This window comes from Anarhichas minor, unplaced genomic scaffold (genome assembly GCF_050575085.1).
Source record: "Anarhichas minor isolate MPS153535 unplaced genomic scaffold, ASM5057508v1 ptg000040l, whole genome shotgun sequence".
Taxonomy (NCBI): Eukaryota; Metazoa; Chordata; class Actinopteri; order Perciformes; family Anarhichadidae; genus Anarhichas; species Anarhichas minor.
In genome coordinates this window covers 10,205,184-10,221,696 of record NW_027466486.1, presented here as the reverse complement: position 1 = coordinate 10,221,696, position 16,513 = coordinate 10,205,184, and the positions used below count along the sequence as shown (strand labels likewise).

Here is a 16,513-nt window from a genome sequence, read left to right as displayed (position 1 = left end):
TATTTGTATGAAATTGTCATAATTAGCATATGAATTCTAGACCTATGGACGAGAACATTTTGTTAGTGTAAGTGGATGTTTGTAACAAATTTAAAGACATTTTCTCAAGGGCATTCCTGAGATATCTCATTTACGAGAACGGCACGGGCGTGACGACACATTGACTTTCACTTTTGACCACCAAAATCTAAGCTTCTCATCTTTGAGTCCAAGTGGAAGTTTGTGCCAAGTTTGAAGAAATTCCCTCCCTTCCACCTGCAGCTAACGGTCAGATCCGATATCCTGCCAATAGTACGTATCTCTCTGCAGGCAGACTATATTACTCACACGACTTATACCAACTTACTTGTGATTTCTTAAGCAGCACCAACAGATCAATAAGAGCTCGCTGTGCTGGAGTCGTCTTGTTCGTACTTCTGCTCTCACAAACTCAATTAGTGTTTGTGTGTTTTTTCCCTTTTTGTCTGCTCACAGAGTCTGAGGGTCACTCCAACCTATCGATCCTAGGACATAGTCTAGGCTTCTTCTGCATTTTCAAGATGTCCTCTGGTCTTTCTCAGAAAAACGGCATCGAACATTACCATTCATTCTTTATTATTTTTTCTTTATTTTTTTCAGAACAATAAAAATAGTTTAACAAACAAAGACTTCTTCATTCTCTCCATTTCAACTCATATTTACAGCTGAAGATGAAACAAACGCAGAGTCATGTCCATTTCATCTCCTCTTGGCTCCGTTTGCACCCCGATGCTCCCTCTCCACCCCCCCCCCCCGCAGGCTTTGACAAGAGTACCCGGGCCTATTGCTGCGTCTTTGACGAGGTATACAGGCTATTCAATGATTGGTGACACACAGTTCGAAAGCAGACATCACTGACTTTTGCATTTAGGACCTTCTCCCATTGTTCAGAACTGCACCACACAATAGGCCTGTTCATATACGGCAGGTAACATTTAGCAGGTTATGATTGACGAACACATGCTTTCACTTACTGGCATGACTTTGGAAGATAAAAGACACAATGACCCATTTCATTGTGGAGACACCACATACAAAAGAAGACAGGATAATTGAGAAGTCTCAGATCCATTCTTTGTCCAGAGGAGATAAACTGTTGTGTGAAGGGTCCCTGAGGGAAGTGAAGAAAGATGGTTTGAATGCACAAACAAGTCACACCAGACATATAATGGTTAGCTTCAAAAAAACGGTGGCTATTATTACATTGTAGCGATACTGAACGAACACATGGAAGGACACAGACCTCTTACACAGTATGTGCAAACTATGGACCTAAAAGGCTTTTTGATATAGTACTGCAAGCACCTTCTAAATGTCATAAAGCAATTAGGCCCTCTAAAGCACTCAACGGAAATGTCACATCATTTTGATTTACAGTTTCCTTCTCATTAAGTATGTGGATCGGAGCAGAGTTATGTCTCTCTAGCGACAATATTGTTTTCAAATGAATCGGAGATGTCACTCACAATCTGCTGAGACAGTAGATTTCAAAATCAGCAGAGACCAGACAAAGTTGAAGCTCGTTATTGCAATGTGTTCCTATAAGCATGAGACTGCAGCATCCCAAATCCCTGGTGGGAGTCGATTATACTGGGATCCCGGTGTGGCGTTAGTGTCCCTCCTTGCCAACTGAATACAATCACATGAATCAGGACCAAGTTGCTGAACAATCAACAGCAGAGGAAATTAAAGATGCCTGAGTAGTTGTGGCTATTGTGCACCTGATCAGGACAGAGGTATTAAGACAGTCTGAACAAACCCAAGAAGTCATATGAATCAAACTTTAACGAGATCAAAACATAGAAATATTATACAACAGAGAAAAGATGCAAAAAATAAAAGAAATAAAAATCTAAATTACTGCGACGCATTGGAGTCTGAATGAGATCAGAGAGGCCTGGGAAATCGAGAGCAAACAGACAGAGGGACAGAGGCAGAAAGATAAAAAAAAAACCTTTGCGTCCATGTCAGGGTATTAATACAGTAGTCCAGAGGTCTTCATGTAATAGTGGTGGATTTGAGCACCATGTTTATGGCTGGGGGGGGGTCAGGGGATCACTGGTCCAATCAGGTTGGAGGGTCATGGCTGTCAGAGCTGGTTTCCAGTGCAGAGCGGCAGGCTGGCACAGTGATGGGGGATAATGACGTCTTAGTGTCACATCGGATCACACGGCAGACACAGTGACAGAGCAGGAGTGGGCAACCTTGGCCGCAGGGGGCCCCAAATGCACCAGTTGGGCACAAACCGTCCAAAAAGGTCTGGCCTTTAGTGTTCCCATAGCTCCGTGGAGCTCCAGCACAGTGCAGAAAGGGTGAAATGGAGCTGGATCGCATTTCAAATGTTCAGAAGGGATCAATACATATCGTCAAGGGAGCAGTTGCTTCAATTAAGTCTACATGGCCTGTAGAAGTGGTGGATGTCTGTTCATCCGTTTCAGTCAGATATTTTCGGCCCAAATCAGAAGGGACATGAAGGCTCGTTTTTTTTTTTCCAGTTTAATCCTCTTCTTCACTCGTCATCCCCACCTTTGGGCCACATGCCAACGTGCTGGGTGCTCCTACAGCATAGAACAGACGATATGGGTTAGACTCGCACGCAATATGTCTGAACAAGAGTCCACAGCCATGAGGTGAGGCTGCGAATATGCCAGGAGGTGCTTTGAGCTAAATGCTAACATCAGCATGCTAACGCTGACAGTGCTAACATGCTGATGTTTAGTAGGTGTAATGTTTACCATGGTCACCATCTTAGTTTAGCACGTTAGTGTATGAACATTTGCTAATTAGAGGGAAAACCCCACATGGCAACCCATCCAGTATTTGTTGAGATAACTTAGTTTGGACCAACATGAGAACGGTGCAGGAGATTTAACGTTTTCATTTGCAAAGCTAAATTACACTAAAACCCCGTCTAATGTATATACAACAATGTATTTAGACATAAATAAAATTTACACTAATCAAGCATCTAAAGAATTTCTTAGATGTATAACAAGAAAAAACCCGTTGCTTACCTTTTATCAATTTAGTCCTCTATATCTGTAAAGACTATATTTAAAGACTTCTTCATCTCCAAACATTTCCAGCGGCCTGTGGCAGTCCTTTCATTGGTTCCTTCATTGTCATACAAGTTTAATCCAGGGTTAGAGCAGAAGCAGAGACCTTCATAGTCCCAGCCGACTACCGATTCAAAAACACCCAGTAGCTCAAGTTTGGGTCTGCAATGACATTCAATCATCTCCCAAATGTACTGCATCTTTTATGCCTTATTTTCAATTGTTCAAATTTCTCCAGTGTTTTTTTGTTCATAACGTGTACGCTCATTCTGCTCCAGTGGGGGGGGGGGGGGACGGGGGACAAAAATCCCACTCCATCTTCTGTTTTGCAAAGAGACCAAGTCACCTGTCAAGAAACACTGACAGTCGTTCATAGCCTTGAAAGTTAATATATATATATTTATATATATAAAAAAGGTGTTCATAAATTATTCAACAATGTTCAGTAGATAAAATACCACTTGCATTTCTGTCCTGAAATTATCACTTTGTGCTTTCTGCAAACAAAAAACATTGAAAAAGAAGCAGCAGATTTTTAATCCAGAGGTTAATCCATATTAAAAAAAGGTCTCTTTAAATCTAAACGGCTCTCTCTATCTGTGTCGGTTGGATATTCCGTTGCTGTGTGTGGCGGGCTCTTCCAGCTCATCGTCCTCAAAGCCGTGAAAGGTGGAGGTGTCGCTCTCCGAGGTGGTGCCGAACAGCTCCTCTGCTCCAGCTAAAGTCCCATCGTCCTTCTCTTCTACACGGCGAGCTGGCACACAGGAGAGCAGAGGAACAGTCGAGCAAGAGCAGCGTCATGAAGCCGTCATACATTACCCATCAATACAGTACCAGTATGGACAGAAACGTTATTTATAGTATTCTTTGGATTACTCACTTTTGCATTGGCAGGTTGAGTAGGGAGACCCAGATTTACCCGTTTTCTTTAGTGAGCCCTGGCATTTATTACAGTAGTTGTTGGGAATACTGGTCCCACCTGGACCCTTTGCACCTAAAAAAACAGTTGGGAGTTTTAGGGACAGTTGATTTTACGGAGTATGGCTGAGCATGTCAAACTGTTTAAATACTAGTATTCTGGTATCAACACAAAAGAGATTCCTTGAAGCATCATTTGTGTGAATATACAACTGTTGTGCTTCTTGATTTAATGATTATGTGGACATGCTTTTGGTGTCCTTGGATTGGCTTCAGGTTGAACACTTTGATTTATAATAACTGGTCGAGTTTGTAGAAATGCCTGTTTGTGCATTCATTTGAAATGGCAGCAGTCAGCACAGCATTAGAGTGGAGCTATCTAATAGGACAGACGTATATAGTATGTCATGGTGAGTGATGGTTTGTTTGATGAAACCGATTGTGATTGAGTACAGGTGCACAGAGGTGTGTGACATCTTACGCTTGTGTCGGTCAGTCTGCTGTGCAGAGGGGGATTTAGACGCCACTGAGCTCCTCTCTCCGGCTCTGCCCTCCTCTGCGAGGTGGGAATGGGTGTAGTGGTAGCTCAGTCCCGTACGGTTCCTGTAGCGCTTCGCACAGACTGAAACAGAGAGCAGATGTTCAGTCCTACTCCTACGACTCGCTGCATTTCAGTGTCTAAAAATATGTTAGGCAACACGGCATTTACAAGTGCAGGATTGGCGTTTGGAAAAAGCCTCGATATGTTTTTATTGTACCGAGACCTTCACAAGCAGCTCGGTGAGCTGGTATAAAGCAGCATAACTCAAGGTGTCTAATGGAGGACACTACTCTGCTTCTGACTCCAACAAGGTGAGCACTTTAGGATCCGATTACAATAGCCAGTCAAATAAAAACACAAAAAGTAATTAATATAGGGGCTAAATCAACACTCACAGCACTTGTGACACTACCACTCAACAATCTATATAAACAAATATCCGGAAAAAACTACTGTCAAAAAAGGAAACAAATGAAGGTACCTGAAGCCGAAGATTTTGAGTTCTGCTTTTGTTTGTATCTGTCTGAAACAGAGAAAACACCAAGCACAGACGAGGAAGAGTGAAAACAGCGTGTGTGTCACAACATCCAATTCTCCCTGCCTGGAGTTTCCACATACATCTTGCATGTACAGGAATACCTGAGACTACAGTGGCACTAGTTCACCTTGTTTCTATCTAAAAGACAGGGTTGGTGATTGACTTTCTGACAACAGAGGCCGTGACTGTGATCTGTGTTTATTCTATACATATACAGCATAAAGCGAATAAGTAAGAAGACAAGTCAGACTATGACTCTCTTTTGGAACAGGTTCTTAAGGAAAAATATGCTCAATAGTATGTCATTCAATTGTCAAAAAAAAGGTCATAGTATAGTATGTCATAAGAAAGTCATAAAAAGTCATACTGCAGTATGTCATAAAAAGTTATTTTTTAAAAACAGATCTTGTGCTTTTCCCTGTTTTTTTAGAATATGGACAATAAAACTTAATTTTAGATCCAATACAAGGGAACTGAATTTAGTGACATTTATTCAAAAATATTACAAAATGAAGAGTAGATTTTGCTTTGATACAGTATATATCAAACTAAGAATATTATAGTAAAAATGCTCAATATTTGCCTGTGAAATATTATTGTTATTCAGAATCTCACATTCTAAACTCAGCATTGCACATTCACCAATTAAAACGGTTATGACACAAGAACAAACCTCATGTTTCAGAATTCATCTCTACTTACTGTCACAGACGTATGGCTTGTCCTCATTCATATCTGCCTTCCTGCGGCCTGAACCCCGACCCTGAGGAAAAAGTTATAGTAATAATTACCATTAGAACAATAACCATCATAAAAACAATAATAATAATCATCATCTATATTTATATAGTACCTTAGAAATATAAAACAAAGTGCTTTACACTAAAGGAAGATTGACATAGAAGTAACATAAAAATAGGGAAAATAAAACACTTGATAAAATTTGAAATAGAATACATAGAATGCACAACATGAACGGAAAATAAAACCCACTGAATAATAATAATAAATAAATGAATTATTAAAATCAGTTCCCATATTTGCAGCATACACATACATTAATAAACACTCCAACTGCATCAAAAGGTCTCCATTCTCTTCAGTGGTGGAGATTTGACTTTGTAGACAAAAACTCAAAGTATTTCGCCTCGAGTGCACTCTAGCAACATTTTACCAATAAAGAAGCGTATGCCCAGAGCTTTTCAACATGTACATATTAGATAATATGTGTGTATAATACAGCCACTACCCATGTATATCTGTATATGTGTTATAAAGAAACTAAACTGTTCAATGCACCGATAATACAATTCTTCTTAAACCTCCAGTGGAGCCCCGACTACTGTTCAAGACAACTCGTGTAACGTGGGCACTTACTCTTCCTTTGCCCCGATGTCTTCTCTTGGGAGTGTTCGCCTCAAAGTCGTCGTCGTCATCATGGAAAGCATCTTCTGCTGCGTCTGCCTCCAGAACCCTCTGAGGCAGAGAGACAGAGACAGGACAAAACCATTTCAACACTCCGCTCTGATTAAAGCACCAGCTTGCTGTAAAAAAAAAAAAAAAAAAACCCACACAGATCAGCAACAACAACAGAGTAAAAAGATCAATGAATTATTTTGAAGTTCTCCACACCATCTGTGTTTTTTGACACATGTTGAAATGCTCACATATCATACTGGTACTTAAAGGACCAGAGACTATTTCTTTATTGCAGTTATTTGTTTATTACCAGAAGCATGAACATATCAAAATTAACTCTTTGTCTGAGGAGAGATGAGCCATTAGGCCTCAAGCCCCGCCTAACTGTCTGTCCAGTCTGTAAATTTAGTTGAGATATGACAGACAACAGCGAGCAGCAATGGTATGCACAGAGCTACAGCGAGCGTTTCAGACAACGTGTGTGACTGAACTCACCTGGATCTCCAGCAGGCTGTCCTCGTCGTTCTTAGCGTTGTTCCTTTTGTCTAGACCCTCTCCTCGTAGCAGAGCCTCCAGCGTGGTGCTCTGGGTGGGCAAGGTGTCCTTGGCCATGAGGCCGCTGTCTGCACAAAGACAAAAACAAACACGATGAATCATCAAAACCACGATCTTTAAGGGGATGCAAACACGTGTCTATTGTTCCCTTCCACAGGTATATTATCCAATCAATGCAGTCGGTTTATAAATGGTCCCAGAGCTGCGGTGCGTTACAGTACTCCAGCGGGCCGTTTCTTCCCCTTCATCACCATCAAGAACCGTAATCGTGACAAGAAGCATCGGAGCCAAAGTCTCCGAGCTGTGTGAGCAGCTTTCTATCAGCGTTCATTTCCATTACGTCTCTTCTCTTTCACTCACACTAGACGTAATATAAAAGCATATGGAAAATTGCTGTCATCTTTTTTTTTTTTTTTTTTTTCCTGCAACAAAATGCATCCTCACAACTAATTTCATAGCACTATATTACTGAAGACATTTATATTTTCATTTTGAAAGAGAATGCATTGTCATTGAAGAGCTCTCAGTGATGCTGCGCTATGCAGACATTAGGCTGACTGCGTCTACAGGAATCTCTGAGGTACAATGTAGTTAAGTGGCTTATCGCTTTAACCTGAACACATCATGCCGATATCTCCTCCTACAGTTCATCTGAGGATTCAAACAAACAGTGTAGGAAGCAAGCAGGTTGAGCAGACAAAGCAGAGCAAACAAAAGCTTTGACAGTCAGTCGGATCTGCAGATCTTATTTACACAATCTCTTCTCCACAGACGGCTTCACGATCATCCAGTTGCTTTGTGGGTGTTTGAAAAGAGGACACACTTCAAAGCCCCCCCATGACTCCAGCTCTCCATCAGCCCTTCATCTTACCACTGCGCCCAGACTTTTGCAGAATACTGAGCATGAAGTGCTGAAGCGACAGAAGACTGCATCGGTAGGAGACATGGGAGATGGGCGTGAGGAGCAGATACAACAAGCTCCTCTAAAAATGTGCCCCCTCCACCATGCGGAGGCAGCCCCTCACCATTGTGTCTGCACACGTTGACTTTCAACTCTCCGCGACGAGACAGACCCCCTCCTCCCCCTCCTCCCCCTCCCAACCCATGGTGGGGGGGGGGCTAAAAATAGAGCCGCCAGCAGCCTGCAGCATGGAGCTGATTCTGCATGCAGCCCCCGTCTCCAGCACACCATCAGTTAGCCTGCCGAGCCAGCGAGACAGAGTCTGGCTGCTGCCCTGTGCTGGCCACCTCTGGCCAGCTGCAGAACGTGCTCCACATCAGACACGCCAGGTTAAATCAGGGTACGTTTCCCCTCCGCTGGGCACCGGCAGACAGCACATACAATCCGCTGTTGCTGGAAAAGGGACGGAACAGAGTGGCGCGGTCCTGAGCACACACTCAGTGGAAAACAATAGGCTACAGTGGGATGTGTTTGGGAAACAAAGGCTCGGTCATATGCTATCTCTCAAGCTTGCGTTCCCTTTCCAGGCCCGCTTCCTTACTTTCTCAACTTTCCAAACATTCGTCTTTCCACGATGCAATGCAGACGTCCATTTTGAACTAAAGCATCGTGATCATGGAGATCCATCGAAACACAATGTGTGATTCTCTCCTTTGTCCCAGTCATTCCTATGGATAGTGGAACATCCCAGTGGGTATGCAAGCTTTGGGCACAGAATGGACCATTATCTGGAGCTCAGGATCACTATCACTACAAATACACACACAGAATGCATGGCACAGTACGGGGAGGGATGCAGAGATGAAAGAGTCGTCAGAGTAAAAGAGACAAAACCAACCAGCGAGGGAGGTGGTAAGAAGAAAATAAGAGAGAGAGAGAGAATATAAAAGGAGAGGGGGGTAAATGTGTTGAGTGAGCGGTTTCATGTGGCAGCCCAGAGAAGGCCAAATTTAATTCCATAACATTTATTAAATAGTGTCTGCAGTGGCCGAACTCTGTCTCGCTGCTCCCAGCAGTGGTAAATCTAATTACATGTTCTACTTCTCACAAAACAAGTTTACCAGCCGGGATGAACACAGACAGATTTCATCCTCGGAAAAATGACAGGCAGCCCGTTCTGCTCAGTGCGCTGACCGCAGAGTGATATGCTTAGAGCCAGATTATTCCAGATCATCACATGAGCTGAAGGAGGTGGTGGAGGTGGGTGGGAGACGGGGGAGAAGAAGCAACAGGATCTTACCGAGCTGGAGGCCGTAGATGCCCAGGCGCGTGTCCGTGGCGTTGTGCAGCCGCCGTTTCTTTCTCCAGCAGCGGGCGGGGTACGTGTACATCTGCCCGGCTGCGACCCCTGTACAACAACAACAACAACAACAACAACAACAAGACGGTTTGAGCTGGAACACCTTGATTATAAAAAAACAATTACAGGATCTTTGCAATGTAGAAACACCTGATTAACAATTACAGATATGAAAGAAGAAAAGAAGAGTGCAAGATCTGCACATCATTGAGTCAAATTGTCACACTGACTATTGATTTTTTGTTTTGTTTTGTTTGAGGTATCTGTATTGAGATTGACAAAACTTTAATTGCTCAGGCATTACTGAGAATAACATTGAGGCTGCTTGAACATAACTTAGTAGCCTCCAAATTATTCATTTGTTTTATTGTCATTTTGGATTGAATATCTTTCGGGTCGGTTTAACAAATTGAGAAGATTGAAGATGTGTTAAAATGTTGAGGGGCACCATCTACTGTTGTCTTACACTGAATTAACTTAATGTTTGACTGATTAATAAAAAATAAGAGGAATCAACAGAATAATCAATAATGAAAATAATTATTTGCAACCCTAAATAATAGCTTCAGATAATACAGCTGAGGACATTCATTTTACAAGCTTAATGGACCAAAAACACCGTTAACCCTTTACGCATGCGCGTGTTTACCCACCAGGGCTGCGGTGATGTCGTTCCATCCAGATGTAGCAGTTGTTCTGGGCCACGCCGGTCTGCGAGTCCAGGAATGGCAGGCGGACGCTGCGTTCAGCACACAGGCGCGCATTGTAACTGTGGCACTGCTCAATGGCGTCCTTGTAGAACTGGTCGCCCAACCTGCGGGGCGGGTAACGTTATCAGCAGAGGTCCGTGACACGGGACGATGTGGTTGACACAGTGGCTTACAGAATAACCAGAATGTGATCACATTCAGAATCGTTTGATGTGCAGATGAGCCTTTTTATCATGCATGTATGCCGCCTTGATAATTGCCTGTTGCTTTGCTACAGATCATTAAATCAGTGAGCCGAGTCAGCTACAAGATTTGTATGCCTTAGAAATGCTTCTCAACCCAAATAATGCCGTCAACGTCGGCTCAAACTCCTAATCGTCAAACTTCTTGTTCAATGCGAGTCTCAAACCGACAGCTGAGCTACTCGCTCCTCTTCCAGCGTGCCATCGGGAAGTTACAACACTGCTCCCACTCCTTAGGTTAAACATGTTATTACCTCTGTGGGCTCTTTGTCTGATCTGATTCTAGATAGGCTGTGAGCGACGGCGGCATTGACTGTGTTACGCTACAAAAACATAGAATCTGGTGTCTGATACAAAGTCACTCCTCCGATCAGCAAGCAGCTGAGACTCTCCTACTTTAGTTCCACTTTTCTTAGCACCACTGAGGTTTTGGCAGTCCCTCCGGGTTTCAATGTTAATATTCAGAGTGAAATAGGGGGGGGGGGTATTTCATTTCACATTCAAGCCCTCAATCACTGCCACACGCCTGGTATGGTAATTAGCCTACTTAATTAATCTCAGTAGAGTGCCTAGCACAAGGGCAGGTTCTAATTTGACTACATCAAAGATGGGGGTAAATGCCGCAACTCTGAAATCGTAGCAAGGTACTTTGTGTGTGATTTCCACAGTCTGCTGTTACATCACAGGGGCAGCAGGGCAAATCAGAGCTACTGGTTCTCCAAGCATGAACATCTCCACACACACATAATGAAGTTCCTCCACGTGTTCTCAATTACATTAGGAAGACGGCCATTTTGAAGTGAAACTTAATGAGCTGCGGGCTGCGAGTCAAGCCTGGAATCTTCGAACTAGAGGTGGGAGCCTGATTTGTCGGCGTCTTCCAGGTCCTGCTCGCTCTCCCTCTGTATTTACTCCCTACACCCTCGATGAGACAACGTCCAGCAGATGAACAGCCATGTCAGGAATGCTGTCCCGCACAAAGCCCACTGCTCTGCGGTTCAGACAAAGCCACAGTGTGCGAGGGTTCTGGGAAAGAGAGCGCTTCGTGTCAGTGTGACCGAGAAGAGTAAACACTCGCAGGTACAGCGCGAGTGCAGGGAGGGGAGGAAAGGTGTGAGAAAGATGATGGAGAGAGAGAGAAAAGTATAAAAACACGACAGGGTTCAAAAAGGCAAGATGGTGATAAAAGGAGGTTAAAAGCCGACAGGCAGATCATTACAAATAACTACGGGACTTTGTTTTTCCTTCCTGGTGTTACACTCATACCAAGATAATGGCTTTATTGTAGTTAATAATCATATCACTACTACACTCTGCCTTCTAAAGACATCTTAGTTTCTGAGACGTCCCTGCACTTTCCCACCCTTAAAGAGGCAGGAATGTTTACAACAGGAATCACAACAGGCATCACAACAGGGATTTACTCGAAACAGATTGGCCACAAAGCTGAACACTCAAGTTGAGATGTTGGAAATCTTCACCAGTAGCGTGCTCAAGGATTTATTTTAAAAGACAAGTGTTTGGCTCATAAAAACATCTTGATCTGTACCATTATGTGCTCTGTCGTTTCCAGCAGTAAATCCCCATCAAACTAACCCGTTTGCTTCACTGCTATTCCCCGATATCAATACACAGCTTTGATGAGACGCAGTGTGACATGGCAGTTTACGAAAAGCAGACCAGTGCACGCTCAAAGGGTACACGCCGTAAAGTGCCAAGAAACTCTCGACTCCCGAGACGACTCGAGTTGAACAAACCGAGAGAGGATGTAGATCCGTCTCAAGTGGAATGTGCAGGGAACGGTTGGAAGGGAGCGAGGGAGAACAAACGAGGGTGCCGGCTGTCCGTGCATCGACACGCACTGCATCGACACGCAGCCCCGCCACTCCGAGCAGCAGGTGCACTGGTTTTGGCGAGAGATCTTTGAGACACTTGCAATGAGTGACGAGACCCACACATCCAATGAGACAGAGGTGTGAAAGAGTGTCACACCTATGTCAGCACACAACCTCTCCCCTCCCGTCTGCTTTGAGGCACATGTTCTGTTTTTCCACTCTCCTTTGAAATGGAAGACATTGAAGTGGTTAAGACTAATCCCACGGAATTGAGCAACATCACTAAATCAAAGTCAGTTGAGTCAAAAAAAACACAAGCAATCTGACAATCATACAGATTTTTAACCAACCCTTACTTGGAAGAGGAAAAACAAAAGGCAAACAGTCAAGTTATTATTTAAACTGTGTGCTCTAAACATCCATCAAAGGTTTACAGAGCAGCTTCCTGGTTCACTTTGACCTACTCGCTACAAATATGCGCACACACCATTTCCTGTACAATGACGGATTATCACCATCATTTCAAGTGCACTCTCTTTCAGTTTCACTTTCAAATAGAGTGGTTTAGATCGGGGGTTCCCAACCTTTCTGAGCCCATAAAACAAAATAGTGTTGACTTTCAAACCGTCATCACCAGTTGCATATTAAGCATTTTTTCACATTGTGCTGCAGAATTGTATATTTGTCTGCTTTCCTCTTTTGCTAATCAACCCCTTAAATTCATCTTGCCACCACCTGAGGGGTCAGGACCCCCGGGTCCAGAAACACAGGTTCAGATAATCTCTTGGCTTGTGTACAAACTGTCTGATCGCTTGAATGCTCATTTCTTGCACCATTGATTTTATTTTTGTGTGAGTTCTCTGTGTTCCCAGATCGCAACAATTACTTTTGTGAATCCAGTTCCACACAACACTGATAGAAATGATATTTTAAATACAACACCCAAGCTGTAATAAACCCTAATTATCCTGTAAAATGTAGCTCTGCCTAGAGGCGGCAAACTAAACGGTTTTAGGGCTTAAAGAGGTGCCTCAGAGGTATGTGCCACACATCCTCAATATCTTCCAGTTGAGTAGAGAAGGTGAGTGTGTACGCATAAGGGCGAGGAACAAAAGCAAATCTTGTGGCCAGTGGGGCCTCCGCTATCAGAGCGTTTCTGTCAACGGTTCGTTTTGTCACATGACTGCGACCGTAATGCGCGCGAGTGTCAACACCCAATTTGCATATCTGACGACAAACTACTTTTGTAGGAGTGTAGCTCACAGGGGCAAAGTAGTCATGAGCAGTCGTGTATAAACTCCAGTGTCTAAATTCAAAATGGTCCAGCAGCACTGGAAATAATAATATAAGAATATAATATCTGACGTGAAGAATAAATGAGAATAAAAATCTGATCTACAAACACAACTTCAGCTCTCCTCAGGAGGGTTCTCAAATTTGCAGGTGCACTGCTCCTTCACAGGAAGCTAGAGCCACCACATAACAAGCGAGGGGGAGGAGGGCCGACAGAGCGACTGCATCCTGACAACAACTGCTGATTACACCAATCAGAGCAACACGGTCTGGGTGAGGGCAGGAGTAAAACCAGACCATACACCTCCACACTGCTGTGCCAATAAACAGCAGGCCTGACTCACTCAAAGTCTACCAATGGCATGGTAGTTGACGAATGGGGAAGGAGCTCGCCGATGTAATATCAGGAGAGCTGTGGCTGGAAGATGTGTCCAACTCCAGCTGTGGCTAAAATTTTAATGAGCAGCTTTGTGAGCCTCTTTTTTTTTTTTTAATCAAATATTCCAGACTCCATTTTAATCAGCAGATTCTGGAGATTACTGTCCTCCCATGCTCATAGGAGGGACAGACCTCACACGAGCATGCACAGGCTTGCACCGCCGCAGCTTCATCCACCACTCTACAACAAAGTCAAACCAGCGTTTCATTTCCCTGAAGTGAATCATCTTAATACAAAAAAAAGGGTCAAAATGATCCACAGGAGCGACATCCAATTAGTGTCAAGTGTGACTAATTATAATCCGACAAACGTGTGAAATGAAGTCAGAAACCCGAGACAGAGGCTAATTATAACACACCGAAACACTTCATTAAGCACAGTTTATAGCAAGGAGACATTCCACATCAGAATGCTAAAGCGTCTCTGAGATGAAACAGCAGCTTGACAGTAGACGCACACTGAAGCTTGTTGGGACACAAGAGAGGGAAATAGTCCAACGAGGTAATAATGGAAATGTACTTTCCAATAATAATCCTGCTAATCTGGCATTGGTCACTTCAACTTCCGAGTGCTTCACTGGGCTGTTCAGGAGCCAACAGAGGGAGGCTGTGATTGTATTGGGCAATTCCCAATGAAACTGCGACGCACGGCATGAAAAGCGCAAAAAATAAATAGAGATTCAACAGACATTTAGCAAACATCCAGGGCATCATGCAATGGGGGGGGGGGGGGGGGGGGGGGGTTGTCTCGCTAAAGACTGTTCAGTCGCGTTAAATTATTATGAGTAACTAGTCTCTGAACATGTGCAAAATTATCCTCTGCAGAAAATGTCAACGTCTAATGGAAATAAGTAGTTTGAACTGGACAATCAGGTATCCAAAAAAAAATCATTCTGCATGTTTCCCCTAGGTGTAGTAACAATGGCACAATAACAATGGCAACAGTGTGGGTGGATGTGTGGTCCACTCCTTGTGCTTACAGTCCACGGAGGTGCCAGGGTACCTCTGTGGAGGAGCAGATGGTTCTCCTGCTTGTGCCCAACACTTCCTCTCTGTCGGAGCATCTCTCCGACAGATGGGCCCAGGATCCTGGACCAAGCTAATCTCCAGCACTCCTCCACTTAAAGGCACAGTGAAGTCCCTGCTCTACCTCCACAGTCCCACAGAGCCGCGATGATGATGATAACACATCAATACAGGCGGACCGATTTAGTCACGTCCAACTGAATGTGCGTGTCAGCAAACGCAACACATTATTAGTGTAAATATTAAAGAAAATATGACATGAAGCAGGAGGCAAACGGGGTCTAACTTACAGTAATATGCTAACGAGTGGAATTGGTGAAACAATACAGTATAACAAAGGCGAAATGGAGAGAAAGGTGGAGCATTTCTTTGAAGTTGAAGGATAAATGCGACTAAAGCACGGGCTATTTGAGCACAGAGTGACAAGCTAGTTCCAACGGCGGACTCAAATTGCTGTCACTTTAGTCGATTTCGCCAGCAAGCATGCAAATACAAAATGCCTCCTCCCTTGCTTTACCGGGTCCTGACCACGTCTGCGCTCGGAGGAGCCAAAGTTGACATGTCGACAATCCACACAAACTATAAACGACTTTCGGAATGTCAGATGATATTCCCCCGCTATGCCCAGCCGAGCACGAAGAAAATCGGCTTTTAATTATTCGGTGCAGCGCGAAGGCACGTTGTCGACAGTTTCCAAATAAATGTACAGCCCAGGAAAGACGACACTCTGTTGTGCTGAAGCCGTGCGGAGGAAAAGCTCATCTAGTGCAGTCAAAATGCCAGTTAGTCGAACGCACATGGTTAAGACTAAATGTTAAAATGCTGTGGAATAAAATAACTATGCGAGGCTACTTTGCCATGCAAGAAGTACACAAAAACGAATTTAGACAGCCTAATCAGTGAAATGCACACGGCTGAAAAACACATGCACGAACAGCCAGTTTTAATGTACAAGTTGGCAACAAAGTAATTGTTCACAATGTCCTAAATGTCTTTAATTACTTACGCTTTTAGTGGATTCTGAATGACAGCCGCCATTTTGCTACAATGTAACGCAATATCGGCGTCTTGCAGTTCTGAGGGAAACCTACAGGAGTTGACCAATCAGAGCTCGGGGTGAAATCGTGGACCAATACATCTGCAGCATACGCGGATGGGGCGTGGCTTCATGGGGTAAACTGTCAAAATTATTTTAGAGGGTTTTCCCTTGTATTTGTATTGTAGACAACTGAATAACAGCACTTTTAAAGAGACCCTCACTTAAGCTTGGTCATGAATCAAGTGAACTTCCCTCCTGGCGCACTGAAAACATGCGGTGCAAGTGGCACAGAATATCAACATGGAAGCTTGTGTTTAATTATTTATTAAAATAATTCTAAATCATTTATCATCATCAATAAGCACCAAGCAAATACTTTTCCCTCACTTTATCTGTAGCGGCAGTGTTGGAGAGGAGTGCAAGCAAGGCTTATAATACACAGTTGTGCACACGATCTATTCCTCCCACATACAGTACAGTAAGTGGTTTGACAAAGGCATATTTAAACACACACACACACACACACACACACACACACACACACACACAGAGGCAATTCCAGATTATGTTTTTGACTAATGGGAGCCGATACAACTTTAATGTTATGCAAATCTTCCATCAGTT

At 43.5% G+C, this 16,513-nt stretch overlaps 1 protein-coding gene across 3 annotated transcripts; it reads right to left on the bottom strand.

The window, feature by feature from the left end:
- Positions 1-583: 583 nt before the first annotated feature.
- On the bottom strand, positions 584-15,915 carry LOC142968300 (zinc finger protein DPF3-like). Of its 3 annotated transcripts, none has more exons than XM_076108116.1 (11): positions 15,857-15,915; positions 9,960-10,120; positions 9,247-9,354; positions 6,986-7,113; positions 6,449-6,547; positions 5,774-5,834; positions 5,015-5,056; positions 4,474-4,614; positions 3,955-4,068; positions 3,033-3,828; positions 584-2,576 (listed from the first exon to the last, which is right to left on the bottom strand). In XM_076108116.1, the coding sequence occupies exons 1-10, from the start codon at positions 15,886-15,888 to the stop codon at positions 3,668-3,670; spliced, it is 1,047 nt and encodes a 348-aa protein (XP_075964231.1). In that variant the 5' UTR covers positions 15,889-15,915; the 3' UTR covers positions 584-2,576; positions 3,033-3,667. The 3 variants fall into 3 exon arrangements, with proteins under 3 accessions (XP_075964231.1, XP_075964232.1, XP_075964233.1); XM_076108117.1 differs by lacking the exon at positions 15,857-15,915 and adding an exon at positions 11,035-11,284; XM_076108118.1 differs by lacking the exon at positions 5,015-5,056.
- Between the last annotated feature and the right edge of the window lie 598 nt (positions 15,916-16,513).

Coding starts and splice junctions, on each gene's coding strand:
- LOC142968300 (XM_076108116.1), bottom strand. CDS start 15,888: ATGGCGGCTGTCATTCAGAATCCACTAAAAGC. Junction 9,355..9,959: donor ACGACATCACCGCAGCCCTG/GTGGGTAAACAC, acceptor GTTGTTGTACAG/GGGTCGCAGCCGGGCAGATG. Junction 4,069..4,473: donor GCAGACTGACCGACACAAGC/GTAAGATGTCAC, acceptor CTGTTTTTTTAG/GTGCAAAGGGTCCAGGTGGG.